The following is a 27,635-nucleotide window of genomic DNA, read 5'->3' on the forward strand; positions in this document are numbered from 1 at the left end:
GTGCATCGCCTCGTCGGGCCCCTCTCTCGCGCCTGCGCTCCTCGTCGGCTCCCGTCCACATCCTCCCCACGCCGCGCAGCACCGCTCCCGCCGCAGCGGCAGCCGCCGCCCGCCCTCCGCCGCCGGCCTTGCGCCTCGCCTCACGACCCACAGCGCCTCGGCCGCCTGCCTCACGACCCTCACGCTCCGCTCACGACCCTCACGACTCGCACGACCCTGACGCCTTCCCTTCTTCATCCCTCGACGACCATCGCTTGACTGCCGCGCGCTGCACCCGCCGCCCAGCCACATCTGCTGCAGTGCCATGTCCTCGCGCGGCGGCACGCCGGCGCAGGCGGCCTGGCACGCCCACGCCGACGACGACGGCTACTCGGAGCGCGACCTCGGCGACTACGCCCGCGCCGCCGCGCCGTACTACGCCCCGGCGTCGGCGCCACACGGCCGCTACTCGCTGCCGCCGCTGCACGCCGAGCACGCCGGCTACTACGCCGCACCGGCGCCGCAGCGCGCCACGTCGCTCGAGGTCGGCAGCGTCTACGGCTCCGAGCCGTGCGCGGCGCCCGCGTCGCAGTACTCGCGCTCCTCGGCCGGCCATGCGCCGTGGGGCGCCGGGGCGCCGATGCACGCCGCGCCTTCGCCGCCGCCGTGGCAGTCGCCGGAGCAGGCCTACTGGTACGCCGGCGCGCCGCCGTCCGTGGCGTCGCGCTCCAGCGGCGCGTATGCCCGCGCGCTGCCGCTCTCGCCGCCGCCGATGGGCGAGTATGATGCGGAAGAGGGCGGCCCGGGCTTCTTCGGCGTCGAAGCGGCTCATCATTTGCCTGGACGACGCGGTGGTGGCGGACAGCGGGACGAGTACGCACGGCCGACTGACGAGCTGCCGGCCTTTCCACCATGGAGTAGGAGCTGGTGAGTCTGCGCCTCGCATCTTGCCGCTGCGTACGGCAGTGCTGACACGAACACGCAAGGTATGCTGGACACCTCTCTGCCGACGGTCACGCCTATACAACGGTGCCGCCGCCAGGCTCGGGCTGGGAGTCCGAGACGATGACTCGCTCTGGCGCCTCGAGGGCACACGCACCGTACGGTCACCCCTATGGCCGGCCGCCAGGCGCCGGTGAGGCCGAGTACGTCAAGGAGGAGCGCATGCGCATGCTCGAAAAGGAGTTTGGCGCGCCGCGCATCAGCCACGGCGGTCGCGGTGACGACGAGGAGCTCGACGAGGGCGAGGAGGACGAGCTGGTGCTCGGCAGCGTCGATGCCAAGGGCCGCCTGATCACCGAGCGGCCGCGCGTGGTGCTGTGGCTGCGCATCTTTCTCGGCCTCGCTGCCGTCGCTGCGCTGGCGTGCGGTCTGGGCGGTGCCTTGCTCATCAAGACCGTCGGACCGCCGCCTGCTGCAAAGGGCACGATCGCTGCCTACGTGCTCTACATTGCCAGCGCCCTCACCGTCGTGGTGCTGCTCTACGTCTATGTGCTGCGGCCGTGCTGCTGCGACCCGCGCCGCAAGGTGGCCGCGGGTGACGCATCTGCCGGGCTCGGCGGGCTCGTCATTCCCGTGCTCTCCGGTGGCGCAGGCGGCAAGGCGGGCAAGCCGCCAAAGGGCTTCAAAGGCATGAAGGGCATGAAGGGTATGAAGGGCGGCATGGGCGCAGGGCCGACGGTCAACCTCGTCATCGATCCGACGCTGCTCGCACGCGGCCGCGGCGACTCGGACTCCGAGGATGAGGAGGAGCACCTGCCCGGTGGTGCTCGGCGCAAGCGTCGCAAGCGCCGCTCGCCGCTCGGCATGCTGGGCAACATGCAGCTGCAGGCACGCTGGCGCGTCGCACGCGCGACGGTCAAGCTGCAGACGACGTGGGATGCGGTGCTGCTCGTGCTCTGGATCGGCGCCGTCGTCGTGGCGCTCGGCATGGGCAAGAAGTGTCCGGCCGGCAGCAGCGGCGGCTGGTGCGACTTCTACAATGCTGCCATCGCGTGCGGCGTGCTCGTCGCCGCCACCCTTGTCGTGCTGCTCTACTTCGACTACCGCGATCTCCGCATCTCGCGCACGCCGCCAAAGGCGCCGCTCTAGACCCGCTCTGCTGCTGCCGATCGTCCCGTGCCCTGTCTCCGCATCATCATTCCTCGGACCCCCGACACTCCACTCATATTCCCAGCTGCTTGCATCTCGGCGCGTGACCCAATACATCGCTTTACTGCTACACATGCGCGTGCCATCGTGATGCGCGGGCTGGTGTCACTTGGACGTGATCCCTTGGCCGGGCACGCGCCGCTTCAGGCTTAGACGGTCGCTGACGCGCCTCGCTGCCGAGAGGACAGCAGTTCTGCGTCATCAGGCGTAGCTTCTGGCGCCGCAGTGTAATATGCAGAAGGCAGTCGCGCCGGCTGTAGCGATGGACGGCTGCAGCAGCGGCGCCGCCAGCCGAGCGTCCTCTTCGACGCCCGGCCGTCAGCTCGTCCCGCAAGATGCGGCGAGCAAGGTCGTCTAGTCACTCACATGCAAAGCCAGCATTCATCTCTTCCTTTCCAGCCTCGTTCGGTGGGTCATCGCCGGCTGCAGCTTCTTGCATGGTGCAACAGGTCGGAGACGCAGCGCAGCATACGCCACGTGTGCACCCACTCACAGCACCGCAAAGCACAAAGTCAGAGAGAAGACGAAAGCTTGGGGCGGACGAGGGCAAGCTGCGGAATGTCATGCCCGCGCTAACGTCTGCGATAGCAGACGAAGGCAGAGCACGAGACGCGAGAAGGTGGTGCGGTCGCGAGCCCGATGACGACGCTATGCTCGAGGCGCGAGCAAGCCTGAGCTCCGAGGGAGACAGAGTGGCGACATCACGGGCGAGCGAACGTGGGAGACGTTGCGACGCTGCAGAGCACGAAGAGGATGCATCCTGCCTCAACTCGAGCAGGCCCCTCTCGAGGGCAGCGAAGACGCACAATGGGGCTCCGCACTTCAGCTCAACAGCGAGCTAGTCAATTGCTGAGCTGAAGCTCAGCAGGGCTCGACGATGTCGCTAAGGCACAGCAACACGAGTGCGCAGAGCCAAAGCCGCGTGCGTGAAGAGCCGTGCTGCGATGGTGAAGCTACAGAGTCGTCGACAGCCGCTCAGGTAGCGAGACCGGATGCACGACTCGGTCAGAGTAGTACACGTCCGCACGATGTCGGTGGTGTGCGAGCGTGGTGCACTCGAGCGTCGAGGCACAGCAAGGAGAGAGCATGGGATAGAAGGTCGAGGTGAAGTGTGAGGAAGGTGGGGTCGGATGGTGAGCGAGAAGCAGGTAGCAGCAAGTTGAGCACCAGAGCCGCAGCAGCCACGACGCCTGCTTGAAGGCAAGGACAGACGGCACCCTTCCGCCCCGTCTCGCACATCCTCGTCAGCAGCCCACAGCAGCAGCCGGCGGAAGACGAAAGGCTGCCTCAAGCGGACGAACAGCCGCTCAGCGAGCAGCAAGGAGGAGTCTGGGCGGCTCTGCAGGCAGCAGCGGAGCAGGAGCAGTACAGTCGAGTTGCGGGCGGCGGCGCCTCGGCGTCGGGCATGAGACAGCGCGCTTCTCGGGCCTCTTCTCTGCACCTGCTTGCCGCGCGCATCTCGGCACCGGCGATGCCACAGCGCGCAGTAGGCAGCTCCTCCAGCTGCGGCCTCACACGGGCAAGAGCTTCCATCAAAGCATACGCGCACGATCTGGCGACACTGCAGTTGCAGGCTGGCGCTCGCGCTGGACGAGGTCGGACACGCTGCGCTGTGCCCGCGGTGCCTCGCCGCGGACGAAGCACGAAGCAAGCGGCGGATGTCGGTGCTGCCCATCATTTGCAGCAGTGCAGGTGGCAAGCTGGCATCAAGATCGTCGCAGGGCCCGCGCCGCCGAAGCTCGGGCAAGCAGCCGCTGCAGGCTGGAAGCTCGGGGCGAGGGCGAGGGCGAGGGCGCGTCATGCGTGGCGTGACTTGCTGCACGTTGGCGCCGAGAGCGAGATGCGGCGCTCGGCTGTTGCGCAGCATCGCTCGTGCAGCGCTGCTCCTCCATCGCATGCATCGCCGCCGCTGCCTCATGCCGCAGCCGGCGGAGCGCGACGCGTATTCGCCCGCCGAGGTGAGGCCAGCGCGGGCAGCGGCGGTGCCTCGAGCAGGCACAGAGCGCGGCATCCTCGCAGCGACGACAGCAGCCAGCGCACGACAGACAGCGAGACTGGACAGCATCTGCACGTCAGGATGGCGGCGGGAGGAGGAAAGGCAGGCGCACATCAGCACGGCCGCAGCCAGACGCAGCCGGCTGCCGCAGCCGCAGCGCCCACCTGCTTCCGCGCCTGCTGCATCTGGCGCTGCGCTGTCGTGTGCCGCCCACAAATGCAGCGCTGCTCGATGCGGATGGCGGGTCGCCGACGCTTGCTCTTGCGGCCCGGGCCTGCCGCAGCTGGATAGGCCGGGCACCTGGAAGCGCCGGTCCCGTGACGCTGCCCCTTGTTCCGCTGCGCCGGGCGGCACTCCGCGCGCGCGCCGCGGCAGCGCACGTCCACCCCGGGAAGCACGTCGCACACGCCCCAGACCGCCTCTCGCTGCGGGCGCACTTACCGATGGTGTCCAGTGATGAAGCGCATGAGGTGCTGTAGATTACTTGAGCGCTGCAGTCCAAGTCTGGTCGCCTCACTGCCGGCGACTGGCGCGCGCTGCGCGTCTCGGCTGTAGCACGACGCGTCACCACGAAGCCCGCCCCCTCCGACCCGCGTGCGCTGGACTGCAGCCGCCGTTACAGCTTCTCCTCGGATCCAGAACCCAGCTATTCACCAGTCGCATGATTTCTGATGCACTCTTGGTGGACACAGTACTCCCTACTGCGCTCTCAGCAGGGCCGCTCGCGAAAATCATGACCGCCGACACTGAGCACGACGCAATTCGGAGCGACGGCGCGTCGACGCGCCGACGCTGGCGCGCGCGACGGATCTGCATCATCGGGAATTCGCGCCCCGGCGAGCAGCGCGCTGCAGGCGGTGTCGGTCTCGAGCTCAAGCCAGCTTCCGTGCTGCCCATCGCGCTTGTATGCTGATGGGAGAGCTCGTACAATACACAGGCTTGCCTCTCGCCGGGCTGCGAACGCGCACATCACAAGGCGTGGGCAAAATCACGCCTCGAGGTGCGGCCTTGAGGCTGGTCCTTAGCACAGCGAAGGTGCACAGTGGTACAGGCACCTGAGGTGCTTGTCTGGGAGCTGGAAAGGGGTGCTGCCATGAGAGGCTCATCATGCATCAACGGCCGAGCCACGTGCTGGCTGCCACGTGCAGGCATGCGGAAGCATCGCGTGCACTGCGCCGTCGCGGGTGGCCTGGAGGAAGAAGCTCTGGGTAAAGCGGGATTGGCGCAGACGATGACAGTCCACAGCTGTAGACCTTGTAGACGTGCTGAATCGGGGATTAGACAAGTCATGACTGCGACTGAGCGTCAAAGACAGCGGCAAGAGTTACAATGTGCGGGACAAAGTAGGATCCGGGAGATCTTCGAGGCACGAAGCCTCACGGCGGGGTCCGGCGCGCGTGAGCTCGGGTCGCGGCCGCAGACAGCACCGAGCTCTGCATTCTGTGCTCACACAGCTTGCCCTGCCTGCTTGACCTTCATGAGGAGAAACTTGCAGTCGCATCACGTGAGCCGTCTTGCGGATATGCCGGGCGCCGCGCAGGAGCTGGCGAGCATGCAAGCTGGGTGTTGGGCGCTCCGGCCGAGGTGTGATCAGACGAACTTGCTGGCGCATGCTCTGCTGCCGTCCTGGCTACCGCGGCAGGTGGGGCAGGCGAGCGGCCGCGGCGATCGCGGAGAGGCGGGATTGGCCTCCTCGCGTCCGCACCACCGCGGCGCGGCGCGTTATGCGCCCGTCGACTGCCGAGACGCCCGGCGGCGCCGCTCTCCATCTTCCCGCTCGCGGCCCACAGAGTCCCAGAGACAGACGCATCATGCAGGAAAGCGCAGGAAGTTTGAGCGCTGCCAGCGGACAGGACAGCTCGGGCGCAACCATAGCCAGCGGCTGCACCGAGATCGCACTCGCCTACGGCTGCGGACGAGCAGCGTCCTCTCCTGCCAGCGCAGCGCATGCACAGCCTCGGAGCCTCGTCTGACTCCTCGCGTGCTGGACCTGAGACGCATCTGACCCGCACGTCGTGCCCGCTACTGCCGCTGTAGGCTCGTCGCTGCCGCCTCCACGTCGCCGTCGCGCTTTGGTCCAAAAGGGCCTGCTGGTCTTCGAGGCACCCACAGGGCGCAGGACACAGCACATTCACACGATGGCGGCAGAGCAGAGTACACACATCAGCATTGCCTCGTCACTGCTGCAGCGCCGGGCACCGCTGCATCCTGACCGAGGCGCAGCCACTGGCGACCCAGTCCCGCGCTCGATGCTCTTGCTCGTGGCGCTGCAGCATGCATGCTCGCTGCCCGTGCTCGCGTGCGGCATGCATGCCCTCCGTTTCGCGATGGCGGTAGATGCTCTCGTGCTGCAGCCTCGCGCCGGCTGCCCATCGAGCGCATGCACATACAAGGAGCGGCGGCGCCGACAGAAGCGGTCTCGCAGCCTGGCTGACACACTGCATGCTCACCGTCGCGCCGTCGCACAGTGCTCCTTCGCCGCGCCATGCCCACGCGGGAGACGCCTGAGCGTCCCACTCGGCACTCGACGTCCGCACCGGCAGCGGGCATGGCCGTAGCCACGCTGCTGCGGCCCGAGCATGGCCAAGCACATGCGCTGCCACAGCGCCTGCAGCTGTGCTGCCCGAAGCAGCTCGGAGTAGCACCGACGGAGAGCAGCTTCTGGGGTGGCCCAACCGAGCAGAGAGAGCTGAACGTGCTCCGCGGGAGAGCGACAGCGGAGCTTGCGTGTGTGTGCGCAAGCGCGATGCGGGTGGGCTGCTGAATCTCTGCACCGTGCGCAGCAAGCCGCCGGAGCAGAGGTGTCTGCAGTGACAGAGCGGAGAGGCCGTCGCACCGTGCGGCAAGCGAGGTGTATGAGAAGAGGAGTGTGGACAAGCGTGAGGAGATGGATGGACGAAGTTCGTTGCTGCGGTGCTCGCCGATGGGCAAGGCATGCACGGCCGGCGCGTCTGCGGCCCAGCGTCGTCGATCATTGGCGTCGTCACCAGAGAGGCAGGCAGGCCGCTCACCCACACCCGCCGCGCCGGCCCGATGGCTGCGTCCCAGGCAAAGAGTAGAGTGGCAGCCGTGCGCAGAGTGCTTCTACAAGGCGGCCATAGTGCGCTCAGGCTTCGCTCCACCAGAGTGCCGCGCTCCGAGAAACGATGCGAGCGAGACAAGCAGGGAGGAGGCTGACAGGCAGGCTCTTGTGCTCGTTTGAGCCCACCCTGCGCCGCCGCGCCGCTGTCTCGGCGCCCTCGGCCTCACGGCGAGCTAGGCTGTGCCAGCGCTCGCGTGGTGGCGCGCATTTCAGGTGAAGGCAGCCGGCAGATCTTCCACGGCCGGGGGTGCCTCTGGCTGGCTCGGGGTCGCACCACAGCGCGCCGTCTCGCGGCCTATTCGCGGCGCACGGTTCCGCCGTTGCTGCCTCAGCAGCAGAGCGTCTAATGAGCGGCTCGAGGCGGTACGCTCCCATCAGTGTCGAGAGAGGCCGGCCTCGGGCAGGCACGGCGCCGAGCGGCCTGCGTCTGGCTGTACCGCAGACGGCCGTCTGTGTGCGAGCGTGTGCCTGGGTGCTGTGCTGCTGCTGCTGCGCGGCGCGGCGCACGCGGCGTAGTGAGCGCGCCGCCGCCGCCGCTGCTGCCGCTGCTCGCTGCGTGCCGTGGGCGGCGCACCGATGCCTGCGGCCCGCAGCGTCGGCCGTCTCGATTTGCCTGTCACGCCGCCGCGGCGCGCCGGCGGGCAGTGACGAGGGCGCCGCACTCCCAGCACCAGCCGCCTCGCCTCGCCTGCTGCGCTGGCTGCGCGCACACCGCCGCTGTCCAAGCCTCCGGCCGGCCGCAGCCGCAGCGTCCGGACCACCACATCTCATCTCTCCCTGCCTGTCCCCACACAGGCTCCTCGTCGCACCGGTCTCGCGCGGGTGGACCAGCTCCGAGGACGGCGCCGCCGTCTGCTCTGCCGCGGCCCGCGTGCCCGGCCCGTCTGCGCCTTGCCTCGCGCGTGCCTATCCGCCATCTGCTCCCGCACATCCACACGCGTCGCCTCTTCTTCCTGCGCCGGCACCGGACCCGGACGTGGACTCCACGTCTCTGGACCCCTCGCAGGCTCGCGCCTCGCCTGCGCACGCGCAGACACCGCCTCGCCGGCGACACACTGCCGCCATCGTAGCTGCACATCCGTGAACCCTCCTCGCTGGCCGGCCTGAACCTCGGTTCACCGTGCCTCTGCTCCACACTTTCTCCGGCGCACCGCCAGAGAGGCCGTCCGACCACCTTTCCGTCATCAGTCCGCGGCAGGCTTCGTCCTGACACTCCGCGACCGTTTGCCCTTGTTCTGCTCTCACGCCCCTTGCTCCTTTCTCGGATCGTCTTTGCGCGGTCCTCTCCATCTTTTCCTCGCGAGCATCCCCATTCTGTCTGCAAGCTCGCCGAGTCTCGCGCCTCGGACCACGAACCACCACACCTCGCTCGCGCTTTCTCTTCTGCCTCGCGTAGCCGCCGAGCAGCGCTACCCACGGACCATCTCGACCGCGTGGCCTCCATCCCTCGCAACCGTGTGCTCGCTCTCGGCCTTCGCGCGTGCTCAAAGCCGCGCCTCTACCGTCCAACCCCTCGTCACTGCAGCCTCAGCATCGCCCGCAAGGCCGTGCCGACTTGCGCCGTGACAGCGGCATGTCGGTCACTCAGCCGCAGGGTGTCGTCTCCTTCCTACCGCCAGGAGAGACGCCGCAGCAGCCCTTGATCCATGTCAGCGGCCTGCATCCTCGCGTGAGCGAGTGAGTATGGCTGCGGCACCAGCGACATCGTTGGAGACTTGCTCACGCGCTGCTCCGCTCAGGGCGATGCTCGAGGACATCTTCTCCGTGGCCGGCGCCGTCGTCAATGTGCAGTTCCTCGCCGGGCGCGAAGGCGCTCGTGCGGCGCTCGTGCGCTACGCGGACTTGCGCAGCGCAGGCGCGGCCATGCGCATCCTCTCCCAGCGCCAAGTCTTTGAGCAGCAGTTGCGCCTCAAGTGGGCCAACCTGATCCCGCACGCCGGCGCAGGCCACTCTCCCGCTGGCGGCCCGACGGAGCCGGCGCCCGGCCGGCCGCAGAGCGAGCCGTATGAGAACCTGAGCCTGTCGCCGCGCGTGGAGCAGCATCGCTCGCTCTCCTTCATGGCGAGCAACACTACCACTGCCACCACCACCAACTCGTCGCAGTCGTCGGGTCTGCTCGCTCCCGGGCCCAGCGCATTCGTCTCGGGCGAGGCCAGTCCGTCGAGCGCTCCCACCACCGCTCCCACCGAGGGCGAGGCTGCATCCGTCGGCCATCAAGTCTGTGAGTATATCTCGTGCGGGGATCCAGCACGCCACTGACATGCGCATGCACGCACAGTCGTTGGTGATCTGAGTCGCGACGTGAATGATGCGGCGCTGGCGAACGCATTTGCGTCCTTCGCGAGCTTGAGCGAAGCACGTGTGATGGTGCGTCCAGCGGCGGACGTCGGCCAGCAGTCGACACTGACACCGTGGCGAAAGTGGGACGCGGCGAGCGGCAAGTCCCGTGGATATGGCTTTCTCGCCTTTCGCGAGCGTCATGATGCCGAGCAGGCCAGTGAGTGCCTCGCGACAGGCGTCCACCCACACTGGCGTCGATCTGACCGTGTCTCGCCTAGTTGCGGTCATGAACGGAGAGCTTCTCGGATCGCGCGCCATCCGCGTCAACTGTGAGTGCATTGCTGTGCGTCTGGCGTGCGTCGGCTGACGCTCGACGGCATTCCGCAGGGGCGAATGAGAAGGCGGCGCCGGTCCAAGCTGCGCCAGGCGACTCGCCAAGCGCGGTGCAGCCGTCGAGCAGCGGCGGTATGGGCATGCCGCCGACGGCCGGTGCCTCGTCTGGACCTCCGCTGAGCTACGAGACGGTCTTTGCGGCTGCGCCGCCGACCAATGCGACCATCTGTGAGTATGCTCTGCGCCGTGATGAAGTCTGTCGTTGAGACGTTTGCTCCAGACGTGGGCAATCTCGCGCCGAACACAAGCGCCAGCGATCTCAGCATTCTTTTTGCCGCTTACGGACAGGTGCTCGAGATTCGGATGCAGGTGCGTGGCTCGGGTCACGAGTGCTGCTGCCGAGCTGACCAGCCTATCCAGTCGGACCGAGGCTTCGCCTTTCTGAAGCTCGACACGCATGAGAATGCCACGCATGCCATTGTCGGCCTCGGCGGCCACCCGCTGCATGGCCGTCTCATCAAGACCGGCTGGGGCAAGGACCGCCAGGACGCGGCCATGCGCAGGGCGGGAGCGCCAGCGGCGGCGAGCGCGCCAATGCTGCAGCCGCCGCAGCTGCAGCAGCAGCAGTCGCAGCAGCAACAGCAGGAGCACTACATGGTGAGTGGCGTGGCACAAGCGGCGCATTGGCACTTGCGTCAGCTTCTCTGCTGTGAAAGGAGAAGGCGGCAGAGGAACGGACGGCGAGCTGGGCAGACGGATAGACGCTACGCGGAGCAGCGCAGTCCCTTTCGCATGTGTGAGCTGACAGCCGCTGCAGATGCCTCAGCAGATGTACGGCGTGATGCATCCCGTGCACTATGGCTTCAGCGTCTATCCCGGCGCGATGGACATGGGCAGCATGCAGCCGATGCACCCGCAGTCCGCCATGCAGGGAGCCGTGCAGGGCGCCAGCAGCCAGATGGGCCTCGCTCAGCCGGCGCAGCAGCAACAGCCGCAGCAGCAGGCCATGTACGGCTACCCGCCAGCCTCGTCTGCGGCGCAGCAGTCGCCGCACCAGCAGCCGCAGCAGCACCGCCAGCACCAGCCGCGGCCGTGGTAGCCGCCGACAGCTGCGCCCTTCCCCACCTCAACTTCAACACCTCTGCGCTCGCACGCAACGACGCCTCTTCTTCTCCTCTCGCCGCCGCACTACACGCCGGATTTCCATGCCTCTCACTTGTCCTCGCAAAATAAAAGCGACGGGCGCGTCTCCTCGATGCCCTCGTCCTGGGTCTTCGTTCTAGACGGCAACGTGTCGAGTCCGTGTACGTCGCGGCGCGGACGGCCATCTTCCTCGTTATCTTCCTCTGTCACTCCAACTGCATTCATGCCCAGGCTCGTCGTTCCTCCGTCACATTTCCCACCTCATGTTTCTATTACTCCTCATAGCGTTCCTCGTCGCATGCCACCTCATGTTTCTATTACTCCTCATAGCGTTCCTCGTCGCATGCGCACACCTCAATTTGATCTCCCGATCATGCATTCGCCCTCGTCTGCTGCGCCTACTTGGTGTACATGCCCGCCTTGGCGTCGCTGCGCACGGCTGCCTGGCCGTACTGTTGCGAGAGGTGTCAGCATTGCAGCTGGACGGAGGCCAGCGAACTCACGTCGCGCTTCTCGAAGCCCTTGGCCTGTGACGTGTGTCAGCATGAACAAACAAGCATGTCTGGTCAGATGCGACACAGCTCACAGTGATGGTGAGGCTGCGAAAGGCGAGGTGTCAGCGCTCAGGCTGGTCCGAGCACCCGTGGCCACTCACTCGCGGTCGAAGATTGCCTTGGGCAGCTCCATCGTGACGCAGCTGCAGAGTGACTGTATCAGCGTATGCTTCTCATGAGCTCAGCGCGAGACGAACGCGTTCGGAGAGCTGATAGAAGGGAGGATGGTCAGCGAGAGCGCTGCACCGGCACATCCTCTTGACTCACTCCACAATTGCGGCGACCTGCAGTACACTGCCGTGTCAGCATCAACGTCGCTTTGGTGGCAACTACAGGACAACGCACGTGCGACTCGACGGGCGCAGCAGTCAGGCTGAAGAGGCTCGTCAGTCGCGCGAGCAGTCGGACAAGTCCGCTTGCGGACCCACAGCAAGATGGCCTGCTCTCGAGCTGCAGAGGCCTCCGTCAGTCGCGCGCATACTGGTACGGCATGCCGGCACTGACTGTAGCCCAGCACCTGCAGGAACTTGATGCAGTTCTTTGCCTGCGGACGGATGAGCGCCAATGCAGGCATGGCAGGTGCCAAACGTACCGCTCTGCGAGTAAGACTGCGTCAGTGGTGCGCTTCGCAATGGCAAGCGACCGACTCACTCTTTGTACGCCGTCGTGGCGCACATGTTCATCTGACGCCAGCAATTAGCTAGTGCCAAGAGCGCCGCGGAGCGTGGGGCCTCACCTGGCGTCCGTCGCCGTGCATGTCGACTCCAAGGCCCTGGAACACGATCTTGTCGCTGTACATCGGGTCGACGGGCGAGGGCAGATAGATCGGCATCGTGCCGTTGCCGAGCAGCTCGACGCCGTTCTTCAGGATGTTGATCTCCATGGTCTGCGAAGCGAGGTGAGCATCCGAGGCGGTGGGCTAGGCTCGCAGGACTTACGACGGTGCCGGCCATCTCGATCGCTGCAGAGAGGGCGTGTCAGCGAATGGCTGACCAGAGCTACTCCTTCTGCTACTCACCGCCGCAGAAAGCAAGCTCGCCGTCGCCCTGCGAGAAGTGCAGGTCGCTGCGCAGCGGCCTCGGTCAGCAGAGCGGCAGCGTGAGGCCTCCGAATGCGCAGCTCACCCGATTGCCAGGCCGGCGCCGGACTGGAAGCTGTGGCGGCAGTGTGAGCAACATCGAACCGAGTGTCAGCCTCCGTGCGACTGACACAGGCAGGTAGGCCTTGGAGCCACGCGACAGGTTCTTGATCTGCATGCGGTAAATCGTGAGCAGTCGGAGGCTTGCTGCAAGCAGCCGTATTCTCCTCACGTCGCAGTTGCCGCCATGCTCTCGGCCAGGCTACGAGACAGGAGATAGCACGTGAGCGTCCGTCGGGCGAGTGCTCAGGCGGCTCGGGCCAGACTGACGATGGTGCGCTGCAAGCAGATGGACATACGCTTCAGCCACCTAATCAACAAAGTATGCCGAACGGACTCACGGCTCCTTCGCGGTAGATCTTCTCGCGCACAGCCTCGGGCAGGTCCTGGCCTACGTAGGCGCCCTGCTTGTTGGGCGGCAGCGCCACCGCGGGCACCTTCTCGACGCCGTTGACCTTGCACGCCTCGATCAGGCCGCACTCTCTCTCGTTCCACTTTGCGAGCAGCTCAGCCGAGGGCAGCGTGCCCACCAGGCCGCTGGCACGACGCGGTCAGCTGTGCGGGCTTCGCACCGATGTCAGTCAGCTCACGGGTGCCTGATGCAGGCCAGGTAAGCCGGCGCATCGCCATGTCCACGCGTCACTTACGGCACACCAGCCAGACGGACGCCAGGCTGAGCAAGACTGGTAAGCCTTGTTCTCCTGCATCAAACTAGCTGACGCTCACGATGTGGCGCGACGTTGCGTAGACTGGAGGCGTGTATCAGTAAGCTTTCGCTGGCGGGCTTCTGCGACGCTTCTCACCGCCAGTCAGGTCCCAGATCGCCTCTGGCGAGTGGCACAGTCAGCAAGCCGAGCTTCCGCAGGAGAGAGATGCACTCACTCGCTGCGTGGTACTCCTTGACTGCCCACGATACCGGTGAGCTGGGTGGGTGAGACACGCTTCGTCCAACTCACAGTCCTCGGGGCCGGCAAAGAGGCCTGAGTCGGAGGCAAGTGTCAGCCGCCATGCCATGTGCTCGTGGCGCGTCCTGCAGCTGCGCACCTCCGCCGTTTTCGCGCTCAAAGATACCGCTGAAGCCCCACGGCGCGTCCGGGTGGAAGGCGACGTCGTGGAAGATCACCTCGATCATGTCGCCCGGCTCGGCGCCCTGCACCTCGATGCTGAGGCGGACGGTGTGAGTGACGGGCCTCCGAAGCGCAGCGGGCGGTGCGTCTCACGGGCCCGTCAGCTGATGCACGCTCGTCAGGTCGATGTCGCGCAGGTCGTCTGCGTTGTCGTTGTTCTTGACTTGGCCTCTGCAGTGCGGTGTGAGCCTCGCTCGCTACCCTGCCTGCGCGCTCGCCACGCACCCCGTCCACTCGAGGCAGTCGACCTTGAAGATGCTGCCCGGCTTGACCGAGGCCACGAAGGGGATGCTGCAGAGGCGACGTTGAGCTTGTCCACGCACGCAGCACGGCCAGAGCTCACTCGTTGTGCCAGCGGTTCATGAGGCTCTTCTGGCCCGCCGCGGGCTTGGTGAGGTCGAGCTCGATGAGCGTGGGGATCGGGCCGCCGGTCATCTTGGAGGCGTCCATGGTGGCTGGGCGTGCTTGATGTCGTGTGGTGGTGGTTGAGAAGGAGGCAGCGGCTCGCTGCACCTCCTGATCTCCGCCTCTGTGCGCTGTCGTGTGAGCGCGAGGCAGAAGAGCGCCTTGGCGAAGGCCTTATCGCTGTCGGATGCGGGGCTCGGGCTCGGCGCGTGCCCCGTGCGCGCGCCGTCGGCGTGCCGCACCTCCACCTCGCCCTGCCAGGCCGCGGATCGTCTTGCAGCCCGCAGCCTGCTCCTGCATCTGCAACCACTGCCACGAGCGCCTCTCCCACCTGCTGCTGTTCCGAAGCGCCGCTGCGGCTTCTGTGCGCCTCGCGCTGGCTTGAAAGCCCCAGCCCGCCAGGAATTGGGAGGCAGATGCGGGCTCAGGCCGGCAGGAAAAGTCGGAGAGCGCAGCGCGTCGCCGCGGCCCGACTCGGATGCCTCGCTGCCAGGCGCGGGGACCGCAGTCTCGCGGCGTGTCCAAGCCAGTCTCATCGGTGCTCGATGCCTTCCAGTGCTCGCCAGAGATGCCACAAAGACTCGCAGCGGTCGCGAGTCGACGGCCGGGGGAAAGGGGGAGGGACTCACGTGATGCACTTAACGCGTCGGCCCAGCGACGCGTCTGCCAAAATGCCGAGACGCGTCTCTCAGGTGGGCGGGCAACACTAGACTGGCGAGGTGCCTGCGCGCAGGTGCTGCGCCCTGCTGTGCGCCTTGCAGCGAGCGGTGCGGCTGGAAGCTCGTCCTCTCGCCCTCGTTCGCCGTGCGGCTTGAGCTCCTCCATCATCCCTCTCCCTGCACAGCACTTCATCGCCTGCTCCACACCACCACGCGGCACACATCACCCTCTCTTCTCTCCACGCTCCACGCTGCCCTCATTCGCTCCCGCTCCAACTCGCAGGCAGCCACGCCGCGCGCACGCACGGTCTAGACCAACGCGATGGGTCGTGATGCCGCTGGCGGCGGGCGGAGCGGCACCTTTGGCCTGACGTCCAATGGGCGCGGCTCCGGGCGCGGGCGTGGCACGTTCAAGCGGCGAGGCGGCCACACTGGCCGCGGCGGGCCGCGCGACGAGGCGCACGAGAAGGCCGCCGCGTCGCTGACCAAGGGCGCCTTCGACGAGTCGACGCCCATCGAGGCGCGCTTCCAGGAGGCCGCGGCCAACGACGAGGTCGACATGCGCATGGGCTTCGAGCGCCTCGAGGCCGGCCCGTCGCGCCAGGCGTGGCTCGTGAACATGCACCCGACGATCGTGCGCGACGCCGACGAGTCGAGCGGCGCCGCGCACGCCAGCGGCAAGTCGGCCGTCGACTTCTACTTCATCGACGAGTTCTCCGACAGCTTCAAGGTCACAGTGCAGTACCAGCCGTACATGCTCGTCGGCTGCAAGCCCGGCACCGAGACACACGTCGAGGAGTGGCTGCTGCGCCGCTTCGAGGGCCTGCTCGTCTCGTGCGCGCGCCAGAAGAAGGAGGATCTGAAGCTCCCGAACCATCTCGTGGGGCATCAGCGCACCTACGTCAAGCTCAGCTTCCACAACGTGCACGACCTGCTGACGGTGCGGCGCGAGGTGCTGCCGCTGGCGCAGCGGGCGCAGAAGCGGCGAGACGCCGTCGACACGTACGCCGACGTGCTGGCCGAGGGCGCCGCAGCGCAGATGGAGCTGGAGGTGGAGGACGTCGAGGCGGCCTTCGCCGACCCGGAAGACGGGTGGACCGGCGGGCGAGCCAAGTTCGGCGGCAAGCCGGCACTGGAGCCAGAGGAGTGCATCATTGATCTGCGCGAGTACGACGTGCCCTACTACCTCCGCGTGGCCATCGACAACGGTGAGTCTCGCTGTCGCCTGTGCTGCGGCTGCGCTGCTGATGCGCGATGCGGCAGACATCCGCGTGGGCATGTGGTACGACGTCAGCTTCCACGAGGGCGCCGTGAGCATCCGCTCCGTGCCGTCGCGTGTGAAGCGTGCCGAGCCGTGCGTCTTTGCCTTCGACATCGAGACGACGAAGCAGCCCCTCAAATTTCCCGTCGCCGAGACGGACGTGGTGATGATGATCTCGTACATGATCGACGGGCAGGTGCGTTGTACCTGCGCCAGGCGCCGCCAGCCCTTGCTGACCTTCTGTGCAGGGCTTTCTGATCACGAACCGCGAGATCGTGAGCAGCGACATCAGCAACTTCGACTACTCGCCGAAGAAGGAGTACGAAGGCCCATTTGTGATCTACAACGAGCCGGACGAGGTGCGTTGCCGCACGCTGCATCGCCTGCCTCTGTTCCTGCTGACTCGGCTTTGACAGGCCGCCCTGCTCCACCGCTTCTTCTCGCACTTCCGCGAGGCGCGTCCCCGCGTTGTGGCCACGTACAACGGCGACTCGTTCGACTTCCCGTTCCTCGAGACGCGCGCCAACTTCCACGGCCTCAACATGATGCACGAGATCGGCTTTGCCAAGGACGCCGAGGAGGAGTACAAGAGCCTGTCGTGCGCGCACATGGACTGCTTCCGCTGGGTGAAGCGCGACTCGTACCTGCCGCAGGGCAGCCAGGGCCTCAAGGCGGTCACCGTCGCGAAGCTCGGCTACGACCCGATGGAGCTCGACCCCGAGCTCATGACGCCGTACGCCATCGAGCAGCCGCAGACGCTGGCACAGTACTCCGTCTCGGACGCCGTCGCCACGTACTACCTCTACATGAAGTACGTGCATCCCTTCGTCTTCAGTCTGTGCAACATCATTCCCCTCAACCCGGACGAGGTGCTGCGCAAGGGCTCGGGCACGCTGTGCGAGACGCTGCTCATGGTGCGTCGCGTCTCTGCCTTGCCTCTGGCGCGCTGCTGACAGAAGTGCGCAGGTGGAGGCGTACAAAGGCAACATCGCCATGCCGAACCGGCACGTCGAGCCGCTGGGCAACACCTACGAGGGACATCTGCTGGAGAGCGAGACGTACGTCGGCGGCCACGTCGAGGCGCTCGAGGCCGGTGTGTTCCGAAGCGACATTGCGACGGACTTCAAGCTCGACGCGAGCAGGCTGCAGCAGGTGAGTGGGCCCGAATTTTGCCTTCGCACAGCCCACCCTGACGCCGCGCGGCAGCTCATCGACGACCTCGACGACGCGCTCAAGTTCAGCATCCGCGAAGAGGGCAAGATGCGTCTCGAGGACGTGACGAACTACGACGAGGTCAGAGACAAGATCCAGGGCATGCTCGAGGCGCTGCGCGACACGCCCAATGTGCAGGTGGAGCCGCTGATCTACCATCTCGACGTCGCGGCCATGTACCCCAACATCATGCTGAGCAACCGGCTGCAGCCGGACTCGGTCGTCGACGAGGCCATGTGCGCGACGTGCGACTACAACCGGCCGGGCATGACGTGCAACAAGGAGATGGAGTGGTCCTGGCGCGGCGACTTCTACCCGGCGAAGCGCGACGAGGTCAACATGATCCGGCATGCGCTCTCCAGCGAGCTCTTCCCGGCGCGCTTCCCCAACGGGCCGAAGCGCACCTACCACGAGCTCAGCGCCACGGAGCAGTCGGCGCTGCTCAAGAAGCGCCTCGGCGACTACAGCCGCAAGGTGTACAAGAAGACGCACGAGACCAAGACGGTCGAGCGCAAGTCGATCATCTGCCAGCGCGAGAACCCGTTCTACATCGACACCGTGCGCGCCTTCCGCGACCGGCGCTACGAGTACAAGGGCCTGCACAAGACGTGGAAGAAGAACCTCGAGACGAGCGAGGACGACGTGGCCGTGGCCGAGGCGCGCAAGATGATTGTGCTGTACGACTCGATGCAGCTCGCGCACAAGTGCATTCTGAACTCCTTCTACGGCTACGTCATGCGCAAGGGCGCGCGCTGGTACTCGATGGAGATGGCCGGCATCACCTGCCTGACGGGCTCGAAGATCATCCAGCTCGCGCGCGAGCTCGTCGAGCGCATCGGCCGCCCGCTCGAGCTCGACACCGACGGCATCTGGTGCATGCTGCCCGGCACGTTCCCCGAGAACTTCACCTTCAAGACCAAGACGGGCAAGGGCCTCGGCATCTCGTATCCCTGCACGATGCTCAACCACCTCACGCACCAGCGCTTCACAAACCACCAGTACCACACGCTCACGGACCCGACGACGGGCCACTACGAGGTGCACAGCGAGAACTCGATCTTCTTCGAGCTCGATGGCCCGTACCGCGCCATGATTCTGCCGTCGAGCAAGGAGGAGGACAAGCTGCTGAAGAAGCGCTACGCCGTCTTCGAGCACGACGGCACGCTGGCCGAGCTCAAGGGCTTCGAGGTGAAGCGCCGCGGCGAGCTGCAGTTGATCAAGGACTTCCAGACGCAGATCTTCAAGCACTTCCTGCAGGGCAAGACGCTGCAGGCGTGCTACAACGCCGTCGGCGCCGTCGCCAACCAGTGGCTCGACATCCTCTTCTCCAAGGGCGGCGCGCTCCACGACGACGAGCTCATCGACCTCATCGCAGAGAACAAGAGCATGTCCAAGACGCTCGCCGAGTACGGCACGCAGAAGTCCACCGCCATCACCACCGCGAAGCGCCTCGCAGAGTTCCTCGGCGCGCAGATGGTCAAGGACCGCGGCCTGGCGTGCAAGTTCATCGTCTCGGCCAAGCCGCACGGCGCGCCCGTAACCGAGCGTGCCGTGCCGGTGGCGCTCTTCAATGCCGAGCCGAGCGTCAAGCAGTACTATCTCCGGCGCTTCCTGCGCGACCCGGCGCTGACGAACTTCGACCTGCGCTCGCTCCTCGACTGGGACTACTACGTCGAGCGCTTCGGCGGCGTCATCCAGAAGCTCATCACCATCCCGGCGGCCATGCAGCACATCGCGAACCCGGTGCCGCGCATCCGGCATCCCGACTGGCTGTTCCGACGCGTCGCCGCGAGCGATGACAAGTTCAAGCAGCGCAAGCTGACGGACTTGTTCAAGGTGCAGCACAAGCGCAACGTCGCAACGGCAGCCAAGATCGCCGAGGCCTCCGCCGACGGCAGCACGACTGCCACAGCACCCACAGAGCCTGCCGCCGAGCCTAAATCTATGGGCCCGCCGGCGCCGAAGAAGGTCGCTGAGTTCGTCTTCGAGGTCTTTCCAGAGGAGGACTACTCCGCCTGGCTCGCGATGGTGCGACCGCGCTGGCTGAAGGAGCGCAAAGAACGCGCAAAGCAGGCGGCGATCGAAGGACGCACTGCGCGCACCCGAGGATCAGCCTTCGGAGCCATGGACGCGCTCGTCTCTCGCACGTCGCGGAGCATGGCGTCCGCGACGTGGGACGTGCTGCAGATCACACCCACGGCCAGGCCGGGCGAGTTTCGCCTGTGGGTCTCGATCGACCAGCAAATGCACAACCTGCGCCTGCGCGTCCCGCGCCAGTTCTACGTCAACTTCAAGCGCGTACCCGCGCCGGGCACCTTTGCGGACTCGTACGTCGTCGAGAGCCTCACGCGGACACTGCCGCGCGGCACGCCATGCCGGCATCTCTTCCGCATCACGGTCGACGAGTCCGTCTACCTGGAGGAGGAGGTGCACTTCTCCGCCCTGCTCAACCACGCGAACGTCGACGGCGTCTACGAGATGCAAGTGCCGCTCGAGGTGCGCGCCCACCTCCAGCTCGGCAGCGCGTGCTCCATGCACCCGCGCAGCCAGCACAAGCTGAGTCGAGGCATCGATGCCGGATTCGAACTTGCCGACCTGGTCAAGGCGAAGCCGATGTCGATGCACTCGAGGCGCTATCTGGACGGTGGTCGCGGCCAGCGCTACTTCTACCTCTACCACGCCACCAAGGACACGCGCCACGTCTTTGGCCTCATCACGCCAGAGGGGCAGGCGCGGATCCACGTTGCTGACACCGCAGGCCTGCGGCAGATGCCCAACCTCGAGACGCTGTACGTCGACGTGCTCGCCAATGCGCGGGAGAAGCACGGCGACATGAGCGGCGGCGCCTTTGAGCTGCCGAGCGCGCTCGAGGCCGATCTGAAGGTCCACACCTCGGCCGAGCGCGCCTTCAAGGCGCTGAGCAAGGACATGACGACGCTCCGCACGGCGAAGCAGGGCGGCGCCGTCCTCGTGCTCAAGTCGGCGCGTCCGCTGGCGTACTACGAGCGCAACATGGGCACAGCGATCGCCGAGTTTCCGGTGCTGCACATTCCGACGCCGGACCAGGATGACCGGCTGCCGGCCCTTGGCTGGCAGCGTTCCAGCGCCACGCGCATGTTCAATCAGTACCTCCACGCGGCGGGCGAGATCATCCAGGTCGTCGGCCTTGCCTCGCAGTTTGACCTGCCGTTCTGCAACATCGGCAGCGACGCCTCCGTCGCGGGCGCCGACATCGACTTCGCGCGCCGCCTTGTGCAGCACGACATGGTCCTGTGGTGGTCTGCTGCACCGCAGCCGGATCTTGGAGGCCGCGAGGAGGACTGCCACTCGGCCCAGACCGCCGGCAAGGAGGATGGGCTGCTGGAGATCTCGAAGCCGGGATGCTACTCGAGCGTCGTGTTCGAGGTGCAGCTCGGCGACCTGGCCATCGACGCAGTGCTGCAGTCCGGCTCCATCAACGACATGGAGGGCTCCGGCGGCGGATCGCTCGCGTTCGACACCGCCTCGCACAACCTCGACGAGTACGCCAAGGGCACGGTGCACTCGTCGACGGCGCTCGGCGACTCCGTGCTCACGTCGCAGGTGTTCAACACCGTCAAGGCGATGCTCAAGGCGTGGAGCGTCGAGCGCGCCCGCGCCACGAGTCCCGAGAGCTCGCTGCTGTCGGAGAACTTCTGGCGCTGGGTCTCGAGCCCGACGAGCGCCCTGTACGAGCCTGCGTTGCAGTCCTTCCTGCAGAGTCTGATGCGCAAGACGCTGCTGCAGCTTCTCGCCGAGTTCAAGCGGCTGGGCGCCTCGATCGTGTACGCGTCGTTCGGCCGCCTTTTCCTCCTCACGTCGAAGCCCACCGCCGGCAGCGCGGCTGCGTACGGGCGCTACCTCATGACTGCGGTGACAAGCCGCGACCTCTTCAAGCACATCAAGCTCGAGATCGTCCACTTCTGGGAGTACCTGCTCTGGATGGACGTGGCCAATTTCGGCGGTGTCATCTCGAGCGACCCGCAGGCCGTCGAGCTCAGCCGCCAGGGCGCCGTCGAGTCGAACTGGAACATCTCGACGTTCCTGCCGCAGGCCGTGGAGCCGCGCTTCAAGCTCATCGTCAGCACCTTCATCCAGCAGCTGTACCTCTCCAAGTGCGAGAACGCCGCTGCTCTCGAGCGGACGCCGATGCGTGCCATCCAGCAGGTCACGCCCGGCGGCACCGAGGCGGCGCCGGGCACCACCGACGGCACCATCGGCCTGCTCGTCGACCCCATCAAGACTGCGCAGGCACACTTCGCCAAGCAGCTGTTGAGCAAGCGCATGACGCGCCAGCTGCTGCGCGCCGTCGACGACATTAAGAAGGAGCACACCGAAGAGCAGGACGCGCTGAGGCAGCAGCGATACGACGAGGAGGATGCCGAGGCCGTCAAGCAGCGCTGGCAGTTCCCAGACTTGCCCGGCCGCGTCGTGCATCCGTCGACGCGCACCTCGCCTGCGCTCGAGTTCGTCAAGACCATCATGGCCGTGCTCGGCCTGGCGCGCGAGCTCAGCGAAGAGGTCGGCGTGCTGCGCCGCAACCTGCTCGAGCTGCTGCAGGTGCGCGAGTTTGCGCCCGAGTCCGAGTGGCGCAACCCGTGCGAGGCCTTCAAGCTGCCGCACGTCATCTGCGCCTACTGCAACGAGGAGCGCACCATGGACCTGGCGCGCGACGGCGACCTCATGCCGGAGCGGCCGGGCAAGGCGCGCGCCTGGGAGTGCAACCAGTGCCACGCCCTCTACGACCGGCCGGCGCTCGAGCACCGCCTCTGCGGCATGGCCAATGCGCTCGTCACCACGTTTGCGCTGCAGGACCTGCGCTGCAACAAGTGCGGCGGCGTGCGTGCCAACAACATCGCGCCGCACTGCAACTGCTCCGGCTCGTGGGGCCTGACGGTGACGCGCAAGGACACGCTGCGCCGCCTGACGGCGATGCGCCATCTGGCGCGCTTCCATGCGCTGCACGTCGTCGAGGCCGCCGTCGCCAGTCTGATCGCGCTGGTCTGATCGTGCGTGCACCGCGCCGTAGAGCACTCTCTTCCCCTTCCCTTTCCGTCTTGCACCATCTAGCACTGTACTTGTACCGCCTGCATCCAATCTGTATCTCCTATCCCACGGCCCCACAGCCTGTGCGTGTCTCCGTTGTCCAGGTATAGCATTAGTGAGGTGTGGCAGAGGTGATCCAGGGAGAGCAGCAGCGTCGCCGCGCGCGCGTCATGCGCAGGCGGCGGGTCTAGGCAGGCGCGGCAGTCGGCGAGGCGGGCTTCTCATCATCCTCCTTTTGCCGCCGCTCGTCTGCGAGGTAGCGCACGATGCGCGCCGGCAGCTCGGAGTGCGTGCGCTTGAACTGCGCCTTGACAAAGGGGCGCACGACGAGCGGGCAGGTGACTGTGGAGTCCTCGCGGCCGCGGCAGCGCGGCGAGCCGTCGGGCGCCGGCGGCAGCGCATCGACGGTCCACGTCGTGTCCACGGTGACCCACATGGGCGCGCGGCACACGATGCGTGCGCCGTTGTCGCGCTGCTCGAGGTCGACGAGGAAGCGCACGCAGCAGTGCGCCAGCGTCAGCCACTCCTCGACTGTGCGGAGAAGGGGCGTCAGCTTGCGGCACACGGTGGCCAGGTGGCCATGGCATGCGGCTGCAGCAGATGGCGATGCCATACAGACGCGCCAAACAGTCGTGCTGGCGCAGGCCCGGCCACGACGCCGTGCCGCCCTCTTACTGCCCGCACGCCGTCTCTCGCCTGCTGCCTCCACTCACCGTGCCACGTGCCCTGTGCGTCCTGCTCGATGCTGCGGAAGTGCGAGCTGGCGTCCGTGAGGCGGCGCACGTCGTGCAGCAGGTCGAGCAGCTCCTCTGCCGCGAGTGGGAAGTCGTGCGTGACGTCGTTGCGGAACTGGCCCATGGCGTCGAGGCAGGCGCGCTGCGGCGGGTGCTCCGGCTCGCCTCAGCCGCGTCCGCCGGCTGCGTGCGCTGCGGGACTGGAGAGCGCGCAGCGGCGGGCGAGCGCGGTGGCTCTGCAGGACGATGCGGGCCGCAGACGGCGCTTGGCAGGCAGCTTGACAGAGCGTGGTTGTGGTAGCAGGATGAGTGTGGAGTGCAGCACAGAGAGCGGGCCCCTGCTGGGCAGCACATCAGCTGAGCGCTGCACGGCGTTTCGTGTCTCGCACGGCAGCCGGCCGCGTGGGAACTTTGCGTGGAGGCCGCTCACAGACGCAGATCCAACCGGCCGCTCGCCTCTCTCCGCACCACATCACCTGCTCTGCCATGCCGCGCGCCATCGTGCCGTACGACGACCTCGCCGGGCCGAGCCGCAGCAGCGCACCGGCCGCGCCGCCGCACAAGCGCAAGCGCGCCGCCTCGCGCACCGGCGCCGACGCCGCCGCCTCGGCGCAGCCGCACGTGCGCCGGGCCCCGCCGGGCGTCTGGGCGCCGTCGGCAGGCACGGCTCTGCCACAGCTCCGGCCAGGCCTCGCGCTGAACGACGACGACGACGCCGAGCTGCCCGACAGTCTGCGCCCGCTCGCGCCGCCCGAGTACGCGTACGAGGCCGTCGCGCCAGCCGCCGCGCCGCCACGGCCGCCGCAGCTCGAGACTCAGACGCTAGCAGCCTCTGAGGCGGCAGACACCGAGATGGAGCCTCTGCTGGACGACACAGCGGATGCAGAGGGCGGCGAGTGGGATGAGGAAGAGGAGTGGTACGAGGAGGGCGAGGAGTGGTATGGAGAAGAGGAAGAGGAGGAAGAGGAAGAGGACGATGGCTCGCGCCCACTCTCGCACGCCGACATCTGGGACGAGGACACGCTCGTCGGCGCATGGAACGCCTCAGTGGCCGAGTATGAGGCATTCCGGCTGCGGCGAGCGTCGGCCGGCGCTGCGACTGCGGGCGCTTCTGGCGCGCCAGGTACGGCGCTGTGGCATGATGCGCCGGCGCCAGACTCTCGTGCCGCCCGCAACGCGCACGTCGAGGGCAAGGCGTATGCCGAGCGCCGCAAGCGCGAGGGCAAGGAGAGCGACGAGGCAAAGCGCGAGGAGAAGCGCACGCAGCAGGCGCAGGCCGTCGATGCCGCCGAGGCCGCCGAGGCTGCCGAGGCCGACGCTCCCGCCATCGACGCTGCCATCGAGGCGGCAGCGGTGCCAGGCGACTCTGCGGCAGAGGCACTGCGTCTAGCTACAGTTGCTGCAGCGGAGGCGACTCGTCTCTCGACAGCAATGCAGGCTCGGGCCACGGCACCTTCGCCTGCGGATGGGCCTGCAAAGGGCGCCAAGGCCACGAAGAGTGAGTGCTCGTGCGACGAAGCGCAACCGTCAGCGGGGATTGCATCGCGGTCACGCAGTCTCGCAGCTCTCATACCGTTCTCTCTTCACAGAGCCGCGTGGCGTCGTGCCGCCGTCGGCGTCGCTCTCTGGCTCTGCCGCCTGGCATGCGGCGTGTGCCACCGTCTCCAAGACGCCGAACATCATTGCCGGCGTCAGCAACGCCGATGCGTCAACAGCGGCAGGCCCGTCGGGTGCTCTGGCGCCGCCATCGCCCGCGCTGCCGCGTCCGCCGAGCGACGGCCCCGACGTGGAGACGCTGCAGAACCTCGCGAATGCGTGGTACTATGCCGGCTACTACCAGGCCATGGCCACGCGCGCCTCACAGCAATGACAGGCCTTCATCGAGCTGCGAAGTACATCGTGCGTTGCGGGGCATGTGAAGGGGGCATCGAGAAGAAAGAGCGGTATGCCGAGAGAAGGTGAAGAGTGACAAGAGATTAGAGGAGACAGCAGAGGTGTATGCGCGGAGAGCTGAACGGCGGACAGAGAAGAAGCGTCAAGGGGCAGGGGGCACGGTGAGTATTAGCCAGTCATATGTTACGAACGGGACGGGATGGGATGAGGAGGGAATCCAGGAAGAAGAAGGCAGCTAGCGGCCGGAGAGGAGCATCTCGAGGGCCAGGTCGCTGTCGTACGGCTCGGCGCACTCGCCCGAGTGCGCCAGGTCGCTCCAGAGCAGCACCTCGCCGCGGCGGATGACGCGGCCCTTGGCCGCCGGCTCGGCGGCGTGGCTGCGGCTCGGGTTCAGCGACACGGGCGTGGGGCGCGCGTGGCGGAAGGAGCTCATGTCGGCGAGCATGGCGTCGGCCTGTGCGCGCGCGTGCTCGAGCGCCGCCTCGGCCTTCTCGGCGTCGATGTCCATCTCGTCGCTGCCCTCGCTGTCGTACGCCGGCGCGTCGGCCATGAGCTCGGCGTCCGAGTCATCCTCGCTGGCGAACTCGGACGGCCCGTCGAGGAACGTGTGGTGCGGAGAGTTGCGCAGCGACGCCCGTGTCGTGAGGCGCGGAGCAGCGCTCGACGAGGTGCGGTAGGGAAATGAGCCGTACACGGGCGTCGGAGGCTTGATGGCGTGCACGCCGGCCTCGCCGGGCACGTAGCGCCGCTCGCGCACAGTGATCTCGGAGCAGTGCAGAACGGTGCGGTGGCTGCAAGAGACGTGCGTCAGAATAAGGCCACGCGAGGACTGGCGGCAAGATGCTCACCCGTTGGAGCTGCGCTGGTGCTTTGCGACGCTGTTGTTGCAGCGGTCGCACGGCGCGAGGATCATGTAGCCGATCTGCGAGCCACAGCCGTTGCAGCCGAGGCTCTGTGTGAGGCAGTCGCAGGTGCGCTGCACGGCCGGCTCCTGTGCGGAGCCGATGCCCTGCTGCTGGTACACAGGCCGACAGTTGGCCGGCAGCGCGTCGGTCGAGTAGAGCGTGATGTTGGGCCGGAGGAGCAGCACGGCCTGGAGCAGACGTCAGCGCTGCGGCCTGGCCCGATGTCGCGCCCTCGCCCGCCCTCGCTCACCTTCATGCCCCGGTTCGAGAGCAGCAGGCCACAGCCGCGGCAGTTGAGCAGGTACACACGGTGCTGCGGCGCAGCGGGCCGGGCCGAGCGCGACGAGGTGCCCTGGTGCGTCTCCTGGCGGCTGCGAGGCAGGTGCTGCTGCTGCTGCTGCGCCGTGGCGGCCTGCAGCTCGGCGCGCGCCCGGCGGTACACCTCGTGCCGGCCGCGCTCCTGGGCCTCGTGCTCGGCGAGGCGCTGCTGCCGCTCGTACTCGATGCGCGAGAGCCGCAGCGCCTCGGCCGCCGCTGCCTCGGCGGGTGAGAGCCGCTGCGGCGCTGCGGCCATGACGCGGCTCGCCCGCCGTGCGGCACTGGCGGCCAGACGCGCCGTCATGTCGCGAGCCACCGAGGGGTCCGTCTCGAGCGGACGGCCGGGCGCCGCAGCCGGCGCATTGACAGTGACCGTCGGCCAGTGGGCGTGCGACGAGGCGGCGGCGGCGTTCATCTCGATGGCCGACGACGGCGAGAGGTACTGGCGGTTGGAGAAGGGCCGGTGGCTGAGGCTGGTGCGGCGCGTGGTGCGTGCCGACGAGAGGGCCAGCGCGGCCGGGTGGGCGGCGCGCGGCGGGAGCATGAGCGTGTCCTCGGACGTGCTGGCGGGCATGGCGAAGAGCGGCGCGGTGGAGGCAGTGCGGGGCGGAGCAGAGGAGCCGAGAGAGAGCGGGAGAGTGCGATGCTAAGGCAGGAGCGAGGAGCGGACGGCGGCGAAGGCGAGCTTGTATATCTGCGGCGCGGCAGGTGGGAGTGAGCAGGCCGTACGGCGCATCGGGGCCAGGAGGCAGCGCGACACAGGGGCGCGCGGGAGGAGATGGAGCAGCAGATGGATGGAGGCAATGATGGCGGCGAGAGCGAAGCAACTGCCGCCGCTCTCGACGTCTGAGAGCAAGGCCGCGGGCCCGGCAAGCGCGCTTCTGTGCCGCAGATGAGGCGCAGAGATGAGGCGCACGCGGCGGAGGCTCGCCGCACCCGGAGTGCGGCAGCAGCATGCCTCGCCCGGACCCCGCCGTCGTTGCTCTTGATGCGCCATCGCATCGACGAGCAGCAGCAGCGCCTTCTCGCGGTCAAGTGCCCTCCGCCGGACGCAGGCCAGGCCAAGCCAGGGGGCATGCAGTGATGCCGCCGGCGGGTCTCAGCCTCGGCATGAGCGCGGCGGATGTGCCGCGAGGCGGCCCCACGCTCCACCAGCGTGCAGCGGCTGCAGCGGCTCTCCGCACCAACGCATCATCGTCGAGCAAGCGGCAGCCGCAGCGGCAGCACAGCTCTACAGGCAGTCGAGTACTGCAGAGAGGCTCGGTCGCCCCGGCGTCCGAGGCGCAGCGCCAGGGAGCGCGACGCAGGCACGGCGGCCGCCTGGGACGCTGCGCAGCGGCGATGCATGCGCCGATGCGTGGCGCTCGGCGCTCGCCCGATGCAGCGGCGGCGCGGCGGGCG

General features: G+C 67.3%; 7 protein-coding genes across 7 annotated transcripts; 3 read left to right on the top strand and 4 right to left on the bottom strand.

Moving 5' to 3' along the window:
• The first annotated feature begins 52 nt into the window (after window positions 1–52).
• Window positions 53–2,200, top strand: FA09DRAFT_328151 (hypothetical protein). The gene is made up of 2 exons (XM_025741663.1): window positions 53–906; window positions 966–2,200. Exons 1-2 carry the CDS (start codon window positions 305–307, stop codon window positions 2,068–2,070), a joined length of 1,707 nt encoding a protein of 568 aa, XP_025600298.1. The 5' UTR covers window positions 53–304; the 3' UTR covers window positions 2,071–2,200.
• A 4,017-nt stretch (window positions 2,201–6,217) lies between these two features.
• FA09DRAFT_202217 (hypothetical protein) lies at window positions 6,218–7,300 on the bottom strand. Its single transcript, XM_025739445.1, has one exon. The coding sequence runs from the start codon at window positions 7,099–7,101 to the stop codon at window positions 6,304–6,306; it is 798 nt and encodes a 265-aa protein (XP_025600299.1). The 5' UTR covers window positions 7,102–7,300; the 3' UTR covers window positions 6,218–6,303.
• A 1,248-nt stretch (window positions 7,301–8,548) lies between these two features.
• FA09DRAFT_202431 (RNA-binding domain-containing protein) lies at window positions 8,549–11,074 on the top strand. Its single transcript, XM_025739446.1, has 8 exons — window positions 8,549–8,885; window positions 8,948–9,429; window positions 9,487–9,705; window positions 9,767–9,817; window positions 9,876–10,049; window positions 10,102–10,190; window positions 10,242–10,478; window positions 10,639–11,074. Exons 1-8 carry the CDS (start codon window positions 8,782–8,784, stop codon window positions 10,918–10,920), a joined length of 1,638 nt encoding a protein of 545 aa, XP_025600300.1. The 5' UTR covers window positions 8,549–8,781; the 3' UTR covers window positions 10,921–11,074.
• Window positions 11,075–11,203: 129 nt separating this feature from the next.
• On the bottom strand, window positions 11,204–14,252 carry FA09DRAFT_328154 (Acetamidase/Formamidase). The gene is made up of 29 exons (XM_025741664.1): window positions 14,127–14,252; window positions 14,009–14,074; window positions 13,877–13,954; window positions 13,701–13,819; window positions 13,613–13,636; window positions 13,539–13,559; window positions 13,460–13,483; window positions 13,383–13,405; window positions 13,304–13,329; window positions 13,247–13,252; window positions 12,998–13,193; window positions 12,927–12,935; window positions 12,829–12,858; window positions 12,728–12,768; window positions 12,643–12,672; window positions 12,537–12,583; window positions 12,457–12,479; window positions 12,255–12,404; window positions 12,170–12,201; window positions 12,142–12,144; window positions 12,023–12,063; window positions 11,947–11,968; window positions 11,864–11,891; window positions 11,786–11,802; window positions 11,716–11,727; window positions 11,620–11,661; window positions 11,551–11,563; window positions 11,468–11,491; window positions 11,204–11,416 (listed from the first exon to the last, which is right to left on the bottom strand). Exons 1-29 carry the CDS (start codon window positions 14,231–14,233, stop codon window positions 11,363–11,365), a joined length of 1,308 nt encoding a protein of 435 aa, XP_025600301.1. The 5' UTR covers window positions 14,234–14,252; the 3' UTR covers window positions 11,204–11,362.
• A 774-nt stretch (window positions 14,253–15,026) lies between these two features.
• On the top strand, window positions 15,027–22,436 carry FA09DRAFT_358790 (putative POL2-DNA polymerase epsilon, calytic subunit A). Its single transcript, XM_025745009.1, has 6 exons — window positions 15,027–16,055; window positions 16,111–16,304; window positions 16,357–16,467; window positions 16,525–17,022; window positions 17,075–17,260; window positions 17,315–22,436. The coding sequence occupies exons 1-6, from the start codon at window positions 15,170–15,172 to the stop codon at window positions 22,343–22,345; spliced, it is 6,906 nt and encodes a 2,301-aa protein (XP_025600302.1). The 5' UTR covers window positions 15,027–15,169; the 3' UTR covers window positions 22,346–22,436.
• Window positions 22,387–23,428, bottom strand: FA09DRAFT_328156 (hypothetical protein). The gene is made up of 2 exons (XM_025741665.1): window positions 23,098–23,428; window positions 22,387–22,915 (listed from the first exon to the last, which is right to left on the bottom strand). Exons 1-2 carry the CDS (start codon window positions 23,240–23,242, stop codon window positions 22,572–22,574), a joined length of 489 nt encoding a protein of 162 aa, XP_025600303.1. The 5' UTR covers window positions 23,243–23,428; the 3' UTR covers window positions 22,387–22,571.
• Window positions 23,429–25,729: 2,301 nt separating this feature from the next.
• Window positions 25,730–26,286, bottom strand: FA09DRAFT_283563 (hypothetical protein; the record flags this gene model as incomplete). The annotated part of the gene is made up of 3 exons (XM_025739852.1): window positions 25,730–25,802; window positions 25,860–26,104; window positions 26,167–26,286. Coding segments are annotated over 3 exons (438 nt in total), but the record flags the coding sequence as incomplete, so codon positions are not given.
• Window positions 26,287–27,635: the final 1,349 nt, after the last annotated feature.

The sequence above is a fragment of the Tilletiopsis washingtonensis genome, assembly GCF_003144115.1.
Source record: "Tilletiopsis washingtonensis strain MCA 4186 unplaced genomic scaffold FA09scaffold_4, whole genome shotgun sequence".
NCBI classification, from domain to species: Eukaryota; Fungi; Basidiomycota; class Exobasidiomycetes; order Entylomatales; genus Tilletiopsis; species Tilletiopsis washingtonensis.